Raw genomic sequence first — 24939 nt, 5'->3', positions numbered from 1 at the left:
CCAGAAATTTAGAGCAATAGACTTTAATTTCCTAATTTGTAAAATAGGGATAATTATAGTAATGCTTCAATCTCATTATATTAAATGAACTAATGTATAGAAAGTGCTTAGCATTGTTTTGGCATAGTAAACACTCAGTACAATCATTTTTGTTATCATGTCTATTTAAGCAAACTGTGTCTTTGGTAAAATTCATGTCATTTTTTTCTCCCAGGTAAAGTATATGCCCAAATTAGAAACAGTTAATGGAAACTTTCCTTTTAAAGTTTTGACCTTGACTTTGGACTTACCTTACATGCATCTACTTTTCCATCCATGAATCCAGCACATAACATTCCTGAAGTTATCAGGCCATCATACACATCCTTTCTGTTACACACATCGGTGCTTATGGTTTCCACCCTGGCTTGCTGAAGTCTATTTTGTGTAGGTCCTATTACAAAAACAAATGTAAAAATGAAAAACATGTTCTTTGAATAGAGTTATATCTAAGACTCAGAAGACACATAAATTGTATATTCCTAGGAACAAAAGCATTAAGATTTTTATTATTTAATTATTGCCTAATTTTATTTTCTGTGTCAAAAATGCCTACGTGCAAGGAACAATACACATACATGACCCAATATTATATCATATTTGTGGCTCTTCAAGAGTTATTGGAACCCTCAAAACTACATGCAATATTGTGTGTGTATGCCCTTTTTTTTCATGAGAAGAGGGTTCATCACACTGATCTTGTCCAGCTTCACATTTTTCCATGTAAGGGAATTGAGGCTCAGAGGAGTTCATTGATTTTCCAAAAGCTACTCAAGAAGAAACCAGGGTACAAGCTGCACAGGTCTATTTGTCCTACTCTATGATGTATAGCAGCTGTCCCCAACCTTTTTGGCACCAGGGACCGTTTTCATGGAAGACAGTTTTTCCATGGACCAGTGGGTGTAAGCGTTGGTTCAGTTGGTAATGCGAGCGATGGGGGGCAGCAGATGAAGCTTCTCTCACTTGCCAACTGCTCACCTCCTGCTGTGCGGCCCAGTTCCTAACAGGCTACAGACTGCTACCGGGCCACGGCCTGGGGGTTGGGGACCCCTGCATGTTATTTCAGGTGTTTCAAAACATGAGAAACAAAACAAATGCCCAAGATACAGCAACAATATGACACCAGCAGAGAGTAAGGCCAGTGGTTAGGAGGAGAGAATACTACACAACTGAGTCTAAAAACATTTACAAAACACTTTCATGTTTATGATCATTACATATCCTCATTAAAATTAGGAAGAATTTATACCAAAAAAAGTATATGAAGTATATGCTAGCCGGGAGTGTTTACGTCTGGCAAATATACAATTTGTAATCCTTTACTCCCTTGTACTCCCATAGCATTTTGTTCCTTATAGTATCTAAAACGGTCTGTTCTGTTCATCATGTTATTGACCTCTCCCTTTCCTCACCACTGCTCCAATTAATTGTGAACTCCTCAAGGACAGGTATCTGATTCCTTTTACTTTTTAACCCACAGTACCTTGTTCTTGTCAGAGCCATACACATTAGAAACATCCACATTTTAATGAAGAGTCTAAAGCGGTATCCCCTAGATGCCTCATTAGATCCCAAGATAAAATTGTACTAAGTAAATTATGTTGAACAGCTCACCATCATCTACAATGGATCCAAACCTTGTGACGAATACACTTGTTTTAGACGGCAACTTTATGGATGAATCTGGGAGGCAAACTCTGAACTACATTTGAAAACTCAACTCGGGTAGCAAGCTAAGCCAAAGCAATGTCATTTTCATTTGTTTCTCTATGGTAATTCTCATGAAAGGTAATTTTCCTCACACTTCGTTGCACTGCGGGTGGTGTTATAGTCATGCCAAAAGTAGCAATCCATTGACTTGGGTCTTTATGTCTGCAAAATATAAAGGGTAAAATGTGTGATGCTTAACTGTATCCTTTAAAAAAAGATTGAGACCATATTCTCCCCAACTATTGGAATTATGCTCCTGAAAAATCCCTATGGTGAGAGAATTTGCAGTTGATGACCTTATGGAAAAAAGAGGTTAAAATATTGATACAAATGAGAGTATGAAAGCCCTTAAAATATTTTACATACTCTAAAATTAAAGAGAGTACAGTAACTAAATGGAATTCCATGCTATGTTTGGAATAATAATAGTAATGGCTACTATACAATTAGTTTCTAATATTTTAATTCCTTGTTTATTAGAAACTCTTCAAATTTGATTTCTTCTATAATTTCAGTGAAGTATGTAGAAATTAATTTTGATTTGTTTTGGATATTATGCACCATAAGAGATATTTTCCTTCTATATGAGACACTCCATCCATTCTTATTTTATGACTCACCTGTCAGTTCTTGTTTACTGGGTCTTACCTTGATCTTTGAGATAAAGTGCAATTTGTCTGCTTCACAAACCCTCATATGTACACAGGATTGTTTCTCCACCCAAGGCCCATACCCTGCCCCAATACTCAAGGGCTAAGCAGCCCTATTCAGTGTCATGTTGTTAGTGCTCCCACTGCCTTTGACCTGGCCTAGTCAGTCCCTCTTACTATTTTTGAGGCTCTTCCTTAACACAGATGCTTTTCTCTACCACAAGGTTACATAACAAGCAAATTCTGTCTACTCCTATCATCTCTTTACCTCCCTATTCTAATCTAAAGCCCAGTTCCCTCTTTGTCTAATTATCCCTTTCAAGAATGACTAGAAATATATAGAAACTTGAAATTCTCTATGTAGAAGAAAATTATTTAAAAGCAAATCACACAGAAGAGAATTCAGAAAGGGGAGTTCCTTGTTCATGCAGGATTACTGTGTTGGTGAATCATAACTTTTAAGTATAATGAAAAACCTGAAAGATCAGTAGTTTTCAGAGTACTCTGCACTGCCCCAGGGATGAGCAGGCAGAGCCTAGGGGTGGAGGGATTGGGATATGGGGAGGGCTCCTCTCTCATCTGTTTTTGTTTTTTAATTTCCACTTGGTTATGTATATAATTTGTTTTTTCTTTTTGTCTGCGTTGGGTCTTCATTGCTGCACGTGGGTTTTCTCTAGTTGTGGTGAGCGGGGGCTACCCTTCGCTACAGTGTGCAGGCTTCTCATTGGGGCAGCTTCTCTTGCTGTAGAGCACAGGCTCTAAGCACGCGTGCTTCAGTAGTTGCAGCACATGGACTCAGTAGTTGAGGTCCGCAAGCCCTAGAGCGTGGGGGCTTCAGTAGTTGTGGTGCACAGGCTCTAGGGCATGCAGGCTTCAGTAGTAATGGCGTGTGGGCTCAGTGGTTGTGGCTCGCAAGATCTAGAGTGCAGACTCGGTAGTTGTGGTACATGGGCTTAGTTGCTCCACGGCATATGGGATCTTCCTGGACTAGGGATCGAACCCGTGTCCTCTGTATTGGCAGGCGGATTCTTAACCACTGCGGCACCAGGGAAGTGCCTCTCATGTGTTTTACTTATTTACACTTTAAAGGGAGATTTTATTCAAAGCAGAAATCTTAGGGCTGAAGCATTCATTTGAAAAATAGAATTCTGGAAGCTACAAAGACATATGTTACTTCAGTCCTTAAGGAGCTTGTAAGCTAATGGAGTGGACAAAACAGGAATACCCATCTCTTCATGCATCATCAACCAGAAAGGGAGTCTCCATTCCTAGGCACAGTTCAATATGTTTTGTGGATAAGAACACTAAGACTCACTAAGAAGTTAAATGGCTTGCCAGGTAAGTCACATATCCACCTGGTTACTGTCAGAGAGAGATGGCCTAGGTCTCATGATATCCTGTCAAGAACTTTTTCCCTACACACTCTTGTTTCACAAAGACTGGCATCATTTTTCATGGACATAAAGGTACTAACATTTGTCTTAAACAAAATTTTTTAAAATACACTAATTCTGTAGGAAAAAAACATAAAAAATTTAAAAGTATTTAGATAATTGTGAAATTGTCTTCAAAGAATCTTTATTTTTCCTTCACAACAGTACACTGTATTATGCAGTTACATGAAATTATATCACCTGCGAAATGGAACCCTTTCTCTCCAGGATCATTACCTTTCCCAACTCTTTTATATTATTATTATTACTGGCATAAAATATGCTATTACATTTCTCATATTTTAAAAAAATCCTTCCTTTGAGTCCACAACCACCCCCAACTGTCAAATTTCTCTGCTCCCATTCATTTAAAAACTCCTTGAAAATGGCATCTAAACTCACTACATCCAATCCTTCTCCTTCTTTTCTCTCTTGAATTCATTCCCATTCTCATCATATAATCACAGTTTCTTTTATCAAGGTCACCAGTTATCTCTATTTTTATCAAACTCAATGGCCGATCCCCATGTAGGTCTGCCAACACACAGAGATGGCACTGGACCTGCCGAAAATGTATCTCAGTCATTATAGCTTATATTCTTCACTAAATGCATTGACATTCTGGGCTTATTTATTTTTAATTTATATAAGCAAAGATCAGTTACAAAGCAAAATAGATGACACTCCCAAACACAAGTGTGAAGATTGGAGGAGTCTGTAAACATGAAAAAAAATCAGAAAGCCTTGAAAAATTAGTGAGACTCAAGTTTACCTAAGGCATGATGCTAGTTATTTTCAGGGTTGTGAATTTGTGTGAGTCCCTTTTCTCTTCTTTCATGAGAGAGTGACAATCACCTTAAATTCATTAGGTTATTCTCATTGCACGTCTGCTCCATAAATAAAGGCGTAGGCATCTTGAAACAATTTGGGTGTTACCACAGAAGGATGACCAAGCACCTCCTAGACACACCAAGGATAGTTTCCTCTGAAAGGGTGTGTGAACAGTGCCACTGGCCAGGGCTTTACTCAGAGCTTTTGTGTTTTAAGGGTTTAAAAGGAAAAACTTTCTGTACCCTGATAGTGAAACCTCAGGGAGAAAAGATAGTGTGTCCCTGGTCTTGGGGCAATAGCGTGCCTGTGCATGTCTGTGTATGTGAAGTGATATAGCTGAGTGTTAAGAGCTACAACTGTGAAAGCCCAAGCAGAGAGCTCCTTTTAGATTGTGTGTGATCAGTCTTACATTCTATGAGGGCAGTGATAAAGGCTGGCTGGTCTCTTTCACCATCCACACACCTCTCTGGTCCATAAAAGCCCACACAGTTCTTGGATAATGCAATTGGAAGGGAGAGCTTCAAGAGTGATACCTTTGATTTTTTTCTTTTTTCTTATTTGATGTTTTTCTCATCACTTACTAAAGTGATGGTGGATGTTGATAGTTGGAGGATAGATGGAATAATATTTTTTAAAGTGGCTGAATTTTCTCTTTAAATAGGTAGAAGAGTTTAAATTTGTTACATGTATAATAGTCTTTAAACTAAAATAATTTATGGTATAGTAGAAAAGATCACACTGGTGTCATGATGCTACAAGAGAATATGTTGTAAGAGCCATAAGAATGATGCAAACCAAACATGATAGATACGGAGAGAAGGGTGAGGGGATGAGTATGATTGGGGCATAGAGCAACCATAATGTATTTAGGGGACAGGGTCCATCCAGAATGGAGTAGAGGCTAAGCTGGTGAGATTGAACTCTTCCCAGCACTAAATTGACGGTAATTAATAACTGAGTAAGGAAGACTAGCAACAGCTCTAATAAACTTACTTGCAGAAGCAGTGAGCGGCCGTGAGCAGCCAAGTGTTACTGATAAGGCTAGCTCCGCACTGATGGCCTGCCCCTATGAGCTGGAGGCTGGCCTGCCATGGCCACTCCCCTTCCACAGCTGTTTCACTTCCTTGGACAACCCTTTCAGTAGAAGAGGATGCTGGTAATGGCATGTATGAAGATTTCATCCTTATTCCACAGTCTGTCACAGAAACGTGTTAGTTTGCTTTCATGAAAAGGAGTGGAAGAAAAGCACATCCTGATTTGCACTGTGTGCAGATGGTTAGACAGTCCATTGAACCTGCTATTCTTTAACCCATTCCTAGCACTCAGTCTCTGGGGTTATTCTGTAGGGGTCCTACTAATCCTATTGAGGTTCAGAAGAAATATTTACCAACATTTCAAGGCATCGAAACCAGGAATTAACTTCGGTCTCCATATAAAGCATATACGGATGAATAAACAGGTGGGTAGATAAATTACTGAGCATAAAAATGTATAGATCCTCTGCTAAGGGTTTCAGATACATTTATAGCAAAATACTTTTCAAATGAGAAAACTCGGCTCTGGAGGAGAATGTAAACTACTGGAGGTCACCCAGCTGGTAAATGACAGAGTTGTATATAAAATTAGAAGGATCCACATCAAAGCTTGTATTCTTACTACTGAGAGAGAGCCCAACACTGAATGTCGGTCATGATTCTGCCTTGACATGAATCTGTAGACTGTCTTTGTAAAGCCCTGATATTTAAGTCTTAAATACAATGACTTTTTTGCTTTTCTGAAATTTAAAAGACTAGTTTTAAAAAAAATTCTGATTCCCTGATAGCAAACCCTCAATTGATTAGACTTCAAATCAACCTTAAGTAATACTTGAAAGTATATTAGCATACTTTATTAATGTGCTTTTTAATTATTTATATTTTGTTAAGAATACAAGTGTTTTTTTTTCTTTACAAAAAGGGGTTTTATTCAAAAACAGGTAAAAATAGTTGCCTGAAATCATATTTACAAATTTATCATAAATCCCTTAGTGTTAAATAGCTTTAGCTTAAGGTGACCATAAAATTGAACAAATAGAGTGTCTAGGTTAATATGGTGCCATATCAGTAGTGCCTAATACTTCCTTCCCCAACTTCCCCTTAAAGTAAGCATAAAGATAATAATAATAAAAATAATATCTACTAGTTATGAGCCAGGCCCTGTACATAGTGTTACATATATTTTCCCTAATTTTTATAACAACCCTCTATGTTAGATGTTATTATCCTCATATTGCAGATGAAAAAAATTGAGTCTATGGTATTGTTCAAAGGCAAAAGGAGCAAAATCACCAGAAATTAAGGAAGGATAAGAAAAATTATAAATTCTGGTAGTAATTTTCAGTAACTGCAGTGTTCGGTTGGTTGGTTTAAAAAGCAACTTCTTAGATGACTCAAGCTATATCCCTGAACCAGAATTGTGTGGAGAACCCCAACAATTCCGACAAAGCCACTGCTATTGTGATTCCCTAGCCCAGGGAATAAAGCTAGCCAAATAGAAACTATAGTTTGAACCATCCAGTTGTGACCCATCAAGTCTTTTCTCTCTGTGTGTGTTCAAAAGAAGCCACACTGTCCAGCACACCATCCTATCTAGGGACACAGGAAAGATGAAAAGTTCTATGAAAATGTAGTTATTTTATTAAATGGTCTGAATGTGTACCCCAAAATTTATAGTTGAAATCCTAACCCTTAAAGGTGGTGGTATTAGTAGGTGAAGGTGCTTAAGTCATGAGGATGGAGCTCTCGTGAATGGGATTAGGGCCTTACGGAAGAGTGTGCACAGGGATCCCTAGCCTCTTCCACCATTTGACTATACAGCAAGATGTCTGAGTCAGAAGAGGGCCCTCACCGGACCATACTGGCACCCTGATCTCAGACTTCTAGCCTTCAGAACTGTGAGAAATATATTTCTGCCATTTATAAACTACCCCATCTATGGTATTTTGTTATCACACAAGGAATGGACTAATGAAAAGCAATTTAAACAGAGAAAGAGCACTGGCACCAGTGAATGCTGGAGCTGGTGGTACTCTAAAATGGGTGGTTGATGTAGTTTTCATATACTCTCTTTGTAAGATCAGAAATTAATCCTGCATCTAACTGTATGGCATGGTTAAGGTCCTCTAAATCAGATGATATATAAACTCAGAAGACAGACATATCTCAGAAAGTTTTCTTCAAAAAATTTTAGGACATGTGCTTGGTATCAGCAAAGATATGCAAGAAGACATGATCTTATTAAACAAAAGTAGCCAAACATGGGCTTCCCTGGTGGCGCAGTGGTTGAGAGTCCTCCTGCTGATGCAGGGGACACGGGTTCGTGTCCCGGTCTGGGAAGATCCCTCATGCCGCGGAGCGGCTGCCATGGCCGCTGAGCCTGGGCGTCCGGAGCCTGTTGCTCCACAATGGGAGAGGCCACAGCAGTGAGAGGCCCGCATACCACAAAAAAAAAAAAAAAAAAAAGTAGCCAAACATAAGGGGAAAATATGCTGTGATAAGAGTACACATAACGAAAGAGTTGTCTGTCACTAAAGAAAATTCAAAATATCACAGAAATGTCATAACATATAAAATCCACATAGAAGTAGTAAAAAGAAAAAATGACACCAAATAACAGAGATAAGTGATTTTGGGGAGTATAGATCTGATGAGATCTTTCAGAATGCAGAGGAAAGTAACCTGAGCTGGAACTAGAAATAATGATTGACATGGAGAGCAGAAAATGGACATTCAGGTAATAAATCATTTGTGTTCCTGAGGAAGAAAAAAAAAGAACAATTGGAACAGAATCAATCATCAAATTTATAGAGGAAGAACATTTTTCCAGAATGAGAACATTGAAAATGCTCATAATTTCCCAAAGTTTAGTGCCAAATGTAACCACATCTAGATCTCTTGGCAAAAAAAAAAAAAAAAAAGAAAAAAAGTTAAAGGATAAAGATTTCCTACCTTCATCCAGAAACCAAAAAGGTAACCTATATAAGAATAAAAATCACACCAGCCTTAGACTTCTACTCTATAACAAAAACACTAGAATAAAAGGCAATAATGTATATACAATTATTTGGGAAAGTTTATGGTCCAATAATCCTATAAAATGAGAAAAAGGAAGTAGAAAGAGATTCTGACATGCGAGTTCTCAGAAAATATACCATCTGTATAATTTTCTTGTTTAAAAATAACTTGAATATAGCTGATTCACTTTGTTATAAAGGAGACACTAACACACCATTGTAAAGCAATTATACTCCAATAAAGATGTTTAAAAAAAAAGAAACAGAAAAAAGAAAAAAAATAACTTGAAGATAGAGTTCAGCAAGCAAAAAGGTGAATTTAAATCAAGACTCAAGAATGAGAAATAGTAAAAATATAACAAGAGTCTTTAGTGATGGGTAAATAATTGTAATATTGGGATAAAATGGAACATGATATTTTGAAAAAGAATATTAATAGATTAATAGATTTCCTGGACATTTCACTTCTCTTCATTTAATGAGAGCTATGTATGTGGCAGAAGAAAATATATGTGGTAGAATTTTGGTTATTGAGGATGGTCATAGAATATCATTATTTTGATATTAAAACAACCTTTATAGTAAAAAGTCAGTATACATGACCAAGAAGGCCGAAAAGTGATTTTTAAAAATTGTAAAATAAGAAACTCTACAATTTTAACATTTTTTATGATGGATATTTTACTTTAGCTTATATAATCATGTATTAGGGAAATTATATTATTAGGAATTGAGATTTAGTTTGAGATTGCCATTTACAGAGTGCTGGAAAATGTCATATTTTTCTTTGGAATATAATTGATTAAAAATAAAGGTGGATACCATACTCTTCATCATTTCTAATTACTTCAGGAAGAAGTTGTCACTATTACGTGTGGAGATTCTATCTCAAAATGTATTTAAAGGATTTTCCTGATGTCTAACAATAGAGAAATTCACTTTAGATGATCTGTTTCTTCACTTCATGGCTGCTGGGAGGGGAAAAGATTCTAGGTCCAAAGGACAAGCCTTATTTTTTGGTATTAAGTCAGAAGTAACTACACTTGGAAATACTTAATTGGAAGCAATGAACAGAGCTGGAACACCTAATGCCTGTGAGACGTATACTAGAGTTCAGGGGGAGGAGTAAGAAAATAAAAAGACACAGTCCCTTACCTTGGCACTTACAATCTTATTTGAAACACATTATTTTACTTTCTCTAATTATATGCTGGCATAGAAAAATAGAAATGTCTCTCAGTTTGGTTTCCAACCAGTTGTGAGGTAGTTTTAGTTTCATAACCTTTTGAACTTCATTTTCTTCCACTTTTGGGGGAAAATAAAATGAGAACTTTTCTGAGTTTGTGTTGTGAGGAATCAATGATGAGATGAATAAGAAATTGTTTTAAATTGGAAATAAACTAGAGAACCTCTTTACAGTTCATGTCAATGGTTCTTCCAACAGGGGTCAACCTTCATAAAGGTGTCTGTTTCTTTGATACTATAGAAGCTAACCCCCATAACTGACCAGTAAAGACCTCTGGGAGTCAGAATACCTGTACTTTAATTCTTCCCCCAAGGCTTGCTAGTCCCATGTCTGACATCTTACTTGAGTCTAGCTTCCTTAAAATGGTGGAAATAATACCTACCCTTTCATGTTTTGGAAAAGATCCAACATGATAATACATGGGGGAAATTAAAAACCCATGGCAATGCCCATGAGTCTTCAGCTGAAAAGAAACCAGTGAAAATGATAAGCAAAGAAACAAGCAGCAAAGGAATGAAGAACTCAGCTCAGGGCTCATTTAGCTCTCAAAAAAAAAAAGTTCTTTATCAGTATAACAACTGACACTAGAGCATTTACATAAGGACTATCTGTGATTCAGCAAAGCATAGGAAGGACCATGACTCACAAAGTAATTGAAAAAACACCTCACAGACACAAGGGACAAGAAAAACAGGTTATGTTACTCTGATTCAAACTATTTTACTTTACTTCCTTAGTATGATGTTTTAGTTCTGTTTCCTTCTCTCCCTTAAAAAAATATTATAGACCACAAGAATGGAAATGGTGGGTCATTATGATGAGGAAGAGGTGAGGAGATGATGAGGTGGTGGAGAAGGAGGGAAATGTTCCCGAGTGTGTGGTTTTGTGTGTGTTTGTGTATATGATAGAATAATAACTCAAGGCTGGAGGGGAAGCAAAAATTATATGTTTGAATCTTGAAACATTTTGTTTTATTTTTGTTGAGTAATATTGAACTGCCAACTCTAATCAAAAGATTTGAAAAAATTCATTCCATTGGTTATATTTAGATCTGGTTAGAAAAACAGAGGAAAATCAGAATTAGTCTATCAATGGGGCCTAAGAAGTTAAGTTAACAGATAAAATGTCAGATACCTGATTAAATTTGAAATTCGTATAAACAATAAATAAATTTTTAGTATAAGTATATTTTATGCCATATTTGACATCCTCCCACATTCCACAGCTGCACAGCCCAGGTTTGAAACCCAGCTGAGCCATTTATTTGCAAGGACAAGCAATAGTTGAAATATACTTATACTAAAAAACTATTTTTTGTTTACTGAAATTCAGATTAAACAGAGTGTGATTGATCTGTGAATATATTTCTCTGGATATGTATTGTCATGAGTGTGTGTGTGTGTGTGTGTGTGTGTGTGTGTGTGTGTGCGCTTGTGTGGAGAGAGACAGGGATGAAATGTAGATGACTCCAGGTGGAGTAAGTGTAAGAAATATTATTTTAAGTTTCTAAAATAGAATTTATTTTTCTTTGTATTATAATAATATTGGTATATATGTTACACAAAATTTTGAAAATACATAAGAGTGTAAAGAAAAATTTTAAATCCACAATCTCATCACCTAGAGGTAATCGCTGTTAAAATTTTGAGTTATGCCCGAATTTTTCTTTCTCTTCACTCCTCATACCTACAAATATAAAATTATTATAAAAATTTAAAGATATACAAATGCTAACATTTATTAAGTACTTAAATATATATGCCAGGCAGCTTACTAAGTGCTTCATGGGAATTAACTCACTAAATTCTCAGTGAAAACCCTATGAGGTAGGTATTATTGTTCCTACCATTTTACAGGTGGGAGAAAAAGGCAAAGAGAAATTAAGCAACTTGTCCAAGGTCACCTAGTAAGTTAGTGGCCCCACTGGGATTCAAATCTGATTAGTGCACCCCTGGAGTATGGTTTATATGGTTCCTCCACCACTGTAATTGAAGGAATAAGCCACATCCACAACCATGCATTCATTTTATAACATTTAATCTACTAAAGATGTCAGTACCACAGACCTATTTTTTTAATTTTAATTTTTATTTGGAATTAGGAATAAGACATTACCCTATAGAAAGACAGTGCTACTGCTCCAACAGAATAAGCCATCAGCAGTTTCTGTGACCAACCAGAAGTTTATGACGGAGTGAGCTTTTCTATATGGCTCAGCACGTAACTAAGAATTTAATTTTCGGATTAGATATGTTTGTGTTTAATCCCTAGCTCTGCTGTTTACTAGCTGTATAACCTTGGGCAGGTGACTTTTCAAACCTTAGTTTTCTAATTTTTTTAAACAAGGCTACTAAGAGTCTCTATCCTACTGACAGGTTCATGAGAGTACAACTTGTATAGTCTTACAGGACACTTCCTACCAGAAGGGCTCCCACTTGGTTTAATGTTCTACTGTGCCATCTTGAAATTCTTAGTTATTTTAACTGTGAACATGTGCATGAGCAGAGGCAGTACACTGGGTAACAGTGAGCACATATGATTGTGATCAAGCAGTAGTGCCCACATCTGTAGGCTCAAGTCCCAAGGCACCACGGGCAGCATAGGTGACAAGCTGTGAGCCTCACTGTCTGGAGCACATGTACATGTCTGAGCGGGCTGCCAGAATGGGACCTTGGTTCAGGTTGGTAGTGACAATTGTGGCAGCAGCAATAGAGGTAGCAGTAGCAGTGGTAGTGGCCATTGCACAAGAAAGGTCCTCACATGGACACAGGGATGAGACGGTGGTAGAAGACCAGCTCATCCTTCTGTTCCAGAGCTCTCCCTGCAAAGTCTGCACAAATATTAACTCTCTAGCCTGAGCTTTGTCAGAAGGACTACAAGCATTCAATCAATAAACTTTCCCAGTAAATTATTACAAAATAAAGTCATACACATGGACCTTGCAATAAAGTATATCAGGAAGTTATTAGAATTCTTAAAAAGGTATAGAGTCTCCAATTTTGAAAACTGCTCCACCATTGCAAAACAAATACCTATAGTCTTAGAAATAGAAATTGTCTTTAAAGATCATTTCATTCAATGGAAAAGGAAACTATTGTCACATGGTACTTTGAATGAAGTGATTATTAATGAAAAAAATTTTAGGGGCTTCCCTGGTGGCGCAGTGGTTGAGAGTCTGCCTGCTGATGCAGGGGACACGGGTTCGTGCCCCGGTCCAGGAAGATCCCACATGCCGTGGAGCGGCTAGGCCCGTGAGCCATGGCCACTGAGCCTGGGCGTCCGGAACCTGTGCTCCGCAATGGGAGAGGCCACAACAGTGAGAGGCCCGCGTACTGCAGAAAAAGAAAAACAAACAAACAAACAAAAAAAGTTTTTTTTAATTAAGTTTTCTTTGTATAGACACTTTGAATTATATACAAATCATGATGCCACTTTCAATTTTTTGTATGGCTTCCACAAGTTACAAGAAATGTCTGAAGAAACATTAAAATTTCATTGTATAAATTTGAATTTAAAATTAATTTCAGACTTACTCAGAACTGATTTCTATGAAAAGTTAACTCTTTTTAGAAAAATCTTTTTAGTTATGTGAGAATCATCAGCTCTAGAGATACTAAAACTTATATTTTAAATAATTTATTAGAAATTTATCTAAATGTCAGATTGTATAAAATACTCTTAAGAGGTCAAGTAGCAGTCGCATCAGTGAAAAGAGCTTTCTCAAAATTAAAAATTCTCAAAAATTTTAAGACTAGAAAGATCCATGTGGTAATGTATTAGGTTTAGAGAGATAAGTATGAATTCATGTTTAGTTTAATATGGATACAAATTGCTACACAGAGAGATATTTGTAGACATATATACACTGGATATATATATATACATATACACCCATATATTTACTATGTATACACTATGCTTGTAAATATGTATACATAGTATATAACACATATGTATACAAACATATATTTACTATGTATATACTACGTATGTATATATGTAGGCATATTTCCTCCTTCTTTCAGCTGAGAGGATTTAGAAGCAAGGAAACACAGTAGCCACAAACACACTTCGCTCCCAGATCTTGATTTCTAATACCATTCTCCAATAAAAGTCACCAGGGCTCCATGGAGAAACGGCTGAGTTTAGGACTGGGACAGGAAATACATGAGATGAGCTCACAGTACCTTGTAATTCCAGAAAGAAAGTGCTAACAAACAAACAAAGCCCCCCAAAAAACAAAACAAAAAAACGTGATGGTAGTATGTCACCCAGTTTGGACACAGGAGGCAACTAAAAGAGCTTCTAGGACTTCCCTGGTGGCACAGTGATTAAGAATCCACCTGCCATAGCTAGTGGGAAGCAGCCGCATAACACAGGGAGATCAGCTCGGTGCTTTGTGACCGCCTGGAGGGGTGGGATAGGGAGGGTGGGAGGGAGGGAGACGCAAGATGGAAGAGATATGGGAACATATTTATATGTATAACTGATTCACTTTGTTATAAAGCAGAAACTAACACACCATTGTAAAGCAATTATACTCCAATAAAAATAAAGAAAGAAAGAAAAAAAAAAGAATGTAACAAGGTGGGAGGGAGAACGAAAGAGGGAGGAGATATGGAGATATATGTATATGTATAGCTGATTCACTTTGTTATAAGGAGAAATTAACACACCATTTTAAAGCAATTATACTCCAATAAAGATGTTTAAAAAAAAAAGGAATCCACCTGCCAATGCAGGGGATACGGGTTCAAGCCCTGGTCCAGGAAGATCCCACATGCCGCAGAGCAACTAAGCCTGTGTGCCACAACTACTGAGCCTGCACTCTAGAACCCGCGAGCCACAACTATTGAGCCCACATGCCACAACTACTGAAGCCCGTGTGTCACAACTACCGAGCTTGTGCTCTAGAGCCCATGAGCCGTAACTACTGAGCCCACATGCCACAACTACTGAAGCCCGTGCGCCTACAGCCCGTGCTCCGCAACAAGAGGAGCCACCACAATGAAGCGCCCGTGCACGGCAACAAAGAGTAGACCCCGCTCGCCACAACTAAAGAAAGCCGTTGTGCAGCAAAGAAGACCCAACACAGCCAAAAATAAATAAATTTACTAAAAAAAAAAAAGAGCTTCGAAGGTTAAGTTTGGAACAATTTGAGCAACAAAGTATTGGATTATAACTCAACGTACAAAATAAATATCCATGAGTGTATACTGATATAAGTAAATGCTTGGAAGAAAAAAAGAAGTGAGGGAGAAGAGAGAAATCTCTCATGTAGAAGAATTCCTAATAATTTATGTAGATACTCCATTCTCAAGGAAGTGGAATGTAACTCTCCACTCATTAAGGGAGGCTGCAAAGAGTGACTTCCTTCCAAAGAGTACCCTTTGGGAAGGTGAAGAGGAAGAGTAACTTTACAGTGGAGAAACCACACGATCACTACCTCAGCCAGTTGAACAAGGTCAACATCAACGGTAATAAATCACGTTAGTGGCACATATTGATAATGACATTGTACCTCTGTGGTATCCTTCCCCCAAACCTGTGACCCCAATCTGATCATGAGAAGAACATTAGACAAACCCTAGTTGAGGGACATTCTACAAAATACCTGACCAGTACTCTTCAAAATTATCAAGGTCATCAAAATAAGGTAAGTTTGAGAAACTGTCATAGACAAAATGATCCTAAGGAGACATGATAATTAAATATACTATGGTAGCTGGGATGGGGTCCAAGAACAGAAAAAGGACATTAGGGAAAAAAAACTGAAGTAATATGAGTAAAGTATGGACTTTATTTAATAATAATGTATTAATATTGGTTCAATAATTATAACAAATAAACCATATTAATGTAAGATGGTAACAATAGAACTGTGTGGGGACATGGACACTGCACTTTTCTGTAAACGTACAGCTGTCAAAAATTATGTTTATATAAAATAAACTTTTAACTAAATTGTTTACCTTTTAAAAAAGAAAAAAATTGTGATCTTGCCAAGAGCTACTGACATAAATTTTAATTATACCAGTTGAAAACAAGGTTGATAAAAGTATAAATTTTAATAAGCTAACAAATGAGTTTTTATAAAAGTAAACCCCAAATTTTTATAACAAATATATTACAAAGTGTTGCTATTTATTGTGATAGCAATAATTATATATTTTTCCATTTATTATTTTGTAATGTTACTCACGCAACACCAATATCCCTATTATGTTTCATCAGTAAAAAATGTTTTTAGAGGAAAAAGCTTAAGGGACCTCAAATTTTCACATTTCATTAGGCCTTACAAATTATGTAGCTGACCTGTTTCTACATCATAGGGCTACTAGGAAGTTAAATGAGATTACCTATATTAAGCACTTAGGTTACCACCTGTTACACAAGAAGTGCCCAATAAATAGTTAAGTATTGTTATTGAGGAGTTATTGTCAGTGCCCAGATATTGATGCCTGAGAACAATCATTCTTCAGAGAATGTTTGTAACACCTCAGTTGAATTTTTCACTAATTCACTCATTCAAAGCAAAATAACTAATTCATAGCAAGATCCAACCAATTAATGTCACATAGATGGTGAGAGATACTAGTATACATATTTGCATGTAAACTTAAATATTGGAGAAGAAAAAAATTTGTGACAAAATATAGTTCAGGAGCAGTTTCTGATTTAAACAAGATTTGCTGATTTCCTGTTGCTGTAATGAACATTTTCAGTACTTCGTTTCCTTTAATCCTCACATCACTGTGAAGTGTACAGCACAAAGCTGGAAAGCAAACTGAGATCAGGGAAGTTGAGTAAACTTCTCAAGCCACAATATGAGTAACAGAATTGGGACTGGAATCCAGTTTTTCTTACTTCCAAGTAGTTTTCTTTTCATTACCTCACAGTGCCTCACATTTCCCATGGTGCAGGTACTGTTTTCTTTTTTATTGAGGTATAGTTGACTTACAATATTCTATAAGTTTCAGGTGTACAACATAGTCACAATTTTTAAAGGTTATACTCCATTTATAGTTATTATAAAATATTAGCTATATTCCCTGTGCTTTACAATATATCTTTGTAGCTCATTTATTTTATACATAGTAGTATGTACCTCTCAATCCTCTCAAACTCCTATCTTGCCCCTCCCCTCTTCCCTCTCCTCACTCGTAACCACTAGTTTTTTCTCTATATCTGTCTGTTTTTTTTTTTTTGCTATATGCCCAAGTTTGTTTTATTTTTTAGATTTCACATATAAGTGATATCCTACAGTACTTGTCTTCCTCTGACTTACTTTATTAAGCATAATACCCTTCAAGTCCACCCATGATGTTGCAAATGGCAAAATTTCATTCTTTTTTATGACTGAGTAGTATTCCATCGTGGGTGTGTGTGTGCATGTATGCACGTGTGTGAGTATATTTATATATATATATATATATATATATATATATATATATATATATATATATATATATATATATACCACATCTTCTTTACCCATCCATCTGTTGATGGACACATAGGCTTCTTCCATATCTTGGCTATCATAAATAATATTGTTATAAACATTGGGGTACATATATCCTTCCAAATTAATGTTTTTATTTTTTTTCAGATATATATACCCAGGAGTGGAATTGCTGGATCATATGGTGGTTCTATTTTTTAGTTTTATGAGGAACCTCCATACTGTTTTCCACAGTGGCTGTATCAATTTGCATTCCCACCAGCAGTATACAAGGGTTCCCCTTTCTTCACACCCCCACCAACATTTATTATTTGTGGTCTTTTTGATGATAGCCATTCTGACAGGTGTGAGGTAATATCTCATTGTGGTTTTGATTTGCATTTCTCTTCTGATTAGTGATGCTGAGCATTTTTTCATGTGCCTGTTGGCCATCTGTATGTATTCTTTGGGGTACTACTTGCTTTGGTTTACATTGCCTCATTTTAGTGAATACTGCAAAATCGTTGGATATCTGTAATGAACTTAGTTTGAACAGGTAAGAATTAAGAGTGGCTTATTCCCCTACTTCTTTTATAAGCTTAATTTCCATAAATAGTGGGGTTTTTTCTTATAATGGCCGCAATACTCTTTCATGAACTTACTCCATTCCAGTTCTGTTGGGTTATGACTAGACCCAGTTTTTGTTCAACCTTTGGATTCTAGACCATAGTTTTCTCTGGTTGGTCCTAATAATCCTCCAGATTTCCTGGCACCTACACATTAACATAGACCATAGAAGAGGAATTTCAGACTTTGTTGGAGGAAAGCTTGCTGATGACTTTGTGGTAGGAGCCATGTTTTCATGGTATTCTGCTTGCTTGGCCAGGCAGTCACATTGGGGTGACTGCTCCCAGTCCCTCGTTCATGGGATTCTCAAGCAAGACTGACAACATGTTGTCTCATTCTTTACACTACACCTCATGCTTCCCATTTGGGCTCTTCCTTTGCCTGAGACACACAGGAGGTGCACTGGCTTGCCCAGCTGGGCCTGTGAGATTGAAGCCTATACATGGACAGGTAGGCAGTATCACTGACGTGCTTCTGCTCACTAGCTCACCTCATGCAGTGTGGCTGGTGTTATGAATGCTGTCACTGCTGTCTTGGGATTTAGATTTCCCATGGCTACTGGAAGGACCAGGTGGTACAACCTAAAAGTGTGTCACTGTTGATTCACTATATGGTGAACTTTGTTCAAAGGTAGATAGGAGAAGGTGGATAAACTCATCTTCCTCTCTCTCCCTGGTCAGTCTATGCAGAAACACAGTAACTCATATAGATATTCTGAAGATATTGTATTAGCTTGATATAAAGCTCTAGCCAGACTGGTAATCTTCCTCATTGCATTTGCTTTCCATACCTCCCTGCTCATTGGCCCCTTTCCCTCACTCTTTCTTCCCTAGAATTGCAAGCCCCCCAAAGTAAGGCTTTCTGCTTCAGGCTCTGTTTTCTAAGAAGTCCAGACTAAGATAGTTGGTGATCCTAAGATCCCCTGTGATTAGAGTTTCTGCCTAGAGTCAAGTCCTATTCACCTTATTAAAAAAGATCAGCAATAGTTTTAAATTGCAGAAACAGAATCTTTGTGGACTTACCTAAAGTTAATTTATTGAGAGATAAAAGAGGAACAGAAGAATCATATTTACCGGGCTCCAAGAAAGTAGATGAGATTGTCCTACTAGGAGAACCATGACAAATTTCATAGGTTAACAGATGGTTTGGTGGGTGGAAGGGAGTTATACGTGCAACTATTCAAGTCATTAGCACTGTAAAAAATCTTACTTGATTTGCAAGAGGTAGAGTTTAGGATGTTTTAGGGACAGACATATCAGAAACTCTGATGTAGTAATAGGTGAGTATATAGATAAACAGGTTATCCCATGTGTAATTGTTTATTTGATTACTATTTGATTAATATTAATGCACACCATTCATTTGTGGCCAAATAACCAGAGCAAATTTGCTAATGTAATGTGTTTAAATAATAACAGCCAGACTAGAGAGAAGAAAAGAGCGCAGCATGACCACTATTTTCACATTCTTCTCATAGGAAGACAATGAAGTGAAAACAACCCTGTCAAATTCTTGGGAGAGGAAGCTCAGTAACATAAAATACTTTAATGGAACTATCAACTTTTGCCCTACAATTAGCGGTAATCTAATTATGTCAGAATAAAGGTCAGGGAAATGAATAAACATGACCAGGGAACAATAATATGACATTTTTATTAAAAATTCAGATGCCTCCTGACATAATACTATATATTGAGTACTTTGGATCACACCAAATTTCTCATCAAATGTTCAGTATATCCTTTGATGACCCGCTTGTTTAATATATAATAACAGATCTTGTTTCTATCACGCCTTTAAACAATATCATGACATACGATCATTTTCTTAAGGTGTCTGGGGTTGCAGGACTTCAAAATGTATTGGTAATAGATGACTAGGCATCCAAGTGACAATACATATTACCTAATTTTAAATAATATGGTAGAGGTTTAACCTGTGTGAGGTTAGGGGAAACTCTGATTAATGTCTTTATCGTTTCAACACTGAAATGAATAGTTAGGTCATATACTTATATCTCAAAAGCAATATTCTTTCACATGATTAAGCTGCAGCCTCTTAGAACAAAGATTCATTTCCCTCTTATGTGTGTCATAATTGGGCCAATTCTTCTGTGGCATCTCTTATATTAATAAGAAATCGTCATTTCATGAAAAGGGCTGATGATGACTATAAAGAGGAAGTGAAGAGTCTTCTGCTGCAATTTTACTTTAAATTATTCATTGAGAAGACAAAGATGATGCATATAACATAATTTATCTGCCTTGTAGCGTGCATTTGAATCTAGTATTTTGTAGACTTGTTCATTTATTCAGCAAATATTTACTGGAAGCCCACCATGTAGAGGCATTGTTCTGGGTGCTGGTGTTTTGGTAGTGAATACGACAAAGTCCTTGCCTTCATGGTAGCTTACAAAGAGAGGAGACAGGGAGTAAACAAATAAACACATAATTCCAGGTTGGTTTTGATGCTAAAAAACAAATTAAAGCAAATGAGGGCAGAAAGTGATGAGGACCTGGGCACTATTTCAAGTAGTGGAATGAGGAGAAAAATCTCTGAGGATGTGAGATTTAAGTTGAGACCTGAAGAATGGTGTTCTTTGATAAATGTTAAAATAGCTTTAATTCAACAGTTCTTTTAAGTAAATTTATATTTTATGAATTTCAATAGCATCTATACATATTTGGAAGTGGGAAGTAATACATATTATTCACTTTAAGGCATTGTTTGGAGCACTAATAGATTTGAGGATTCCTTATAATAGCTACACATCCCACTCCCTCCTTTAGGGCTCCAAAGCTGAGAAGCCCTTCTCTAGATTAACCCCATATGCCAGATCCCATCCCTATGCTCCCTAATGTGCATTTCTTTCCTAGTGTGCTCAAATGTACCACCATTGTTGCTTTGTTCAAGTTCATTATTCACCTCACCCAAAATGCCAGCCTTTTCCCACGGTTTCTACCTGTCCAGATTCTCCCTTTCCATCAAGGCCTAAACTTCCCTAAAGCTTCTCTAACAGTAGATCACCATTTGGGGCGGGTGTGTGTGTGTGTGTGTGTGTGTGTGTGTGTGTGTGTGTACACGTATGGTGGGGCACTAGGCACTGTGTTAAATACTCTACATTCGTTATGTTATTTATGAGCCTTGGTACTATTATCATTCCTACTTTGTAGACAAGGACATGGGGACTTGTGGAGCTTAAGAAACTTGCCAAATTCATACAGCTGGGCAGCAGGGACAGAATTCCAGTTCAGGTCTGATGATTCTGACATTCATGCTTTAAATCATTCTGGGACAACTATTCCATCTTGATATGATTTTACCATCTTAGAATGCTGACAGAAAGTACACTTCCCAACTTTGCTCTGCCTTGCTTTGTCCACTAATATTTCATATAGTATTTAGTTTATACTCTCCAAGTTTGTAGGCAACAAACATATTTTGTACTTCTTCAACAGATTCAATAACAATGTTTATGGTTCTGAACAAATATAAATTCAGAAAATACTTGGTGGTAAACCTGCAATGGGGGCAGCAGGCCCTTCCTGCACACGGGTGGGTTAGAGTCTACCAGCACCTGCAGCTGCTCCCTGGCTAGCCAGGCCAGCCAATGCAGCCTGACCATCATCTGGTAGGCCAGGCAGAAGCAGCAGAAGGAGGAGTATTGCACTTACTACATCCACTTGGGCAGGTGCAACTGAGGAGAGAGCACTGCCCCTGCCTCAGGGAATTTGCCGTAACAGCTACTGTCCCTATAGGCACGTCTACGTGTCCCTCAGGCAGAGGTCTGCACGGACATCCTCAAAGATTGCTGTCCCCTGGGCATGAAGTGCAAGAAGAAACACACACCGCTGTGCCATGTCTTCTCCTGCAGGGGCGTCTGCCTCAGGGGTGTCCAGAGATATTAAATGGTATTTAGAGGTCTAAAACTGTCAGTTATTACAGCTATCTTGCATCTGAGTTTGCTGGGTATTTATACTTTATCTTCACTAGATCATGTGTTTTTTAGAACAGAATCCATTACTTAATAGATATATCTTTATTTATCATGGAACTTGATATTGTCCTTTGCAAGAGTGGATTTTAAAAAATGAACTTAACCTGTGCTTCTTCCCAGAACCATTTTTAACCTTCCCTAGATGTGATGACACCCTCATTAAAAACTGTTTGCCCTCTGGGCTGTTAGCTGTCTGTCTCCACACACTTGACGTCTGGCACAAATTGATAAGAATATGCACAAATCACCTCAGCTTATATTCCTCCTTTACCCAAAATAAAGATTTAATTTGTGAAGCATGATGCTTGGGTTGTAGTGCCCTCTGCTGGGAGAAATGATAGAACATAGGTGTTCTCTCCTGTTTGCAAAAGAAAAAAAAAAAAAAAAAGCCCAGATTTCAGAGGTAAAAATTAGATGCTTATTATCCTTTAAGCAAATATGTGTGTGTGTGTGTGTGTGTGTGTGTGTGTGTGTATCTTCTATAGAAAAATAATTCAAAATAATGCATTATTTAAATACCAAGCTATTTTGGTGATTTAAAACATAATTCAGTTTACAGAAATTGGATTAACACAAATTTCAGTAACACCTCTGTGGAGAGCAAGGATGTATGTTAAAATATATATATATACATATGTATATGTATATACACATTATATGTATGTTATGTATATATACATATATGTAAATATGTCCCATTTGCGCTTAAAGAAGAATAATTACAGCTTTTTATTTCTTTGTGGCTATGCAGCCATATGATTTTCCAAGACTGTTTAATGCAAAATTTTCAATCTTGTCAAATTTATATCAAGCCACACATCCCAATTCAAGGTGGGGGAAAGTATGATCACTGTATTAATGAAGATCTCATCTCAATATCAGACCTATTTGTAGAAAATGTTATCATTTAGATTGGCATTTTTAAAATGAAACTTAAGTTTTTCCCTTGGTTACAATGTAAACATGCTCATTATGGAAAATAGAAATATCACCAGAATTAATTGTTGAAATCATCCTGTATTTCCTTTTAGTCTTTTTATGCATATTTTACACAGTAGGGACAAACTACATAGTAGTTTAGTATAACATTTTTTCTATTAGCATTATGATATAAATTTGTGTAATTCTAGACTTCTCTCTACATAGTACCTGTTTCTCTTTCCCTCTTTAACCCATTTAAAGAAAAAAGTTAGCTCTCCAATATCAGAGGGAGATTTTGATCTTTATACCATAAAGAATCTCTCGCTTTTTATCTGATCTCCCGTCCTCTACTTATACTCCTTTTTGGTCTGAAACTGCAGTGTGGATCTTTCTACTAGTCATCATTATGGTTGATTAACAGAGGCCTTAACTCTTTACTCTTAGAAATTATGTGTGCTAGGGATCTCTTTTAAGGAAATAGGTTAAGCCATAGAAATGTAAGGCTCTCCAAATATCCAAGCCCTCTCTCACATTTCTCAGCCTCTTAAAGTTAGAAGCGGCCATTTGAGGGGTTATGGCTAATGGTCTAGGAGCATTAGCGGATATTTGTTCAGTTCTATTAGTGGAGCTATTATTAGCAGCTTTCTCCTCCTCTGCCATGGATTCTGGAGCCACATGTTCACATGGCGTAGCCACAACACAAGCCTGGGCTGCTGATCCAGTTGCCTTAGAGAGTTGTCCTACTGGTAATAGTCAATGAGGGAGAAATAAATTTGATGTGCTAAACTATGGAGATTTAGTTGTGTATTAGCACAATATGATCTAGCCTATCTTGACTAATACACGATGGTATGTCCAGTCACGGTGTTTGACAATATGTTTTCTCTGTTTTGGGTGCCATTCCCAAGCACCTCCACCCCTTTACCAGGAAGTCTTTTCCTGGATTTTTCTTGTTCATCTTCTTGTTCATCTCAGGGGCATGTCCTCTGATAAACCTTTGGTTGCCCTCATCCCCCTTTCTGGGTTAATTGCCTCTTCCACATGCTTCTGTCATACATGAGTATATAGATTAGTGATTTTTGGTTTTGTATGGATTGATAAGATTATTTTGGATATTGGTTATGTACACTTCCCTTGAGAACAATTAGCATAGATCAGTGGTTTTAAACGTGTGGTCTGTTAACCCCTGAGGGTCTCTAAGATCCTTTCAAGAGGTCTGTGAAATTAAACCAATGGTGTGAAAGCAGTAACCGCTAAAACTGCTAGTACTTTAGCAAATCAAGTTAGTGGAATCAAACTATAATAGGAGTCATTGTATCATAGTATTTTTCACTGCCACATATTCACAGGGGAAAATATCAAGTTTCATCAAGAATGCCCTGAATGAAGCATTAAAAATTATAAATTGTATAAAATCTTGACACTGAGTATCTGTCTTTGTAATATTCTAAATGACAAAATGAGAAGTACACATAAGCACTTTTGCTGCATACTAAATTAAAACAGCTATCTTGAGGGACAACACTTGAGCAATTGTACAGTTTATAAGCTGAAGTCACCACTTTTGTAATGCAACAACATTTTATTTGAAAAGAATGACTGAAAACTATGGTTATTTAGAATCAGTATTTGGTAAACATTATCTTGAAAATGTATAAAGTAAACAAGGAAAACAACAGTATTTGTTTACAACAAATACTGTTTACAACAAATTTGTTTACAACAAATACTGTTTACAACAAATTAACAGTATTTGTTGTTAATGATAAAATTTGAGATTTATTGTGAAAAATTAGAATTGTGGTAAATGTATATGTGCCCCTGTGAACTTGACAGCCCCCAGATAATGAAAGACTTTATGATGAGGTTGGTTCTGATATTGATGAATATGATTTTTTTGGTATTATATAATGAAAGCTGTCAATACTTGGAACAGCACCAAACGTTCATTGATAAGGTTAAATTCCACATTGGAAGAAACTACCACTTG

General features: G+C 36.9%; 1 protein-coding gene across 1 annotated transcript in view; it reads right to left on the bottom strand.

Annotated features, from left to right (window-relative positions):
* Positions 1-24939, bottom strand: part of LOC309822276 (transmembrane protease serine 11F-like) — a gene marked incomplete at both ends in the record, with an annotated part of 59262 nt that overhangs the window by 3925 nt on the left and 30398 nt on the right. The window contains 5 exon segments of the mRNA XM_082654014.1: positions 291-433; positions 1654-1739; positions 1741-1772; positions 1776-1911; positions 5657-5858. Of these exon segments, the coding sequence (XP_082510140.1) occupies positions 291-433; positions 1654-1739; positions 1741-1772; positions 1776-1911; positions 5657-5858 (599 nt within the window).

This window comes from Grampus griseus, assembly GCF_964374135.1.
Source record: "Grampus griseus genome assembly, chromosome: 4".
Lineage (NCBI taxonomy): Eukaryota > Metazoa > Chordata > Mammalia > Artiodactyla > Delphinidae > Grampus > Grampus griseus.
The sequence above is the reverse complement of the archived record's forward strand: the minus strand, read 5'-3'. Positions and strand labels throughout refer to the sequence as shown.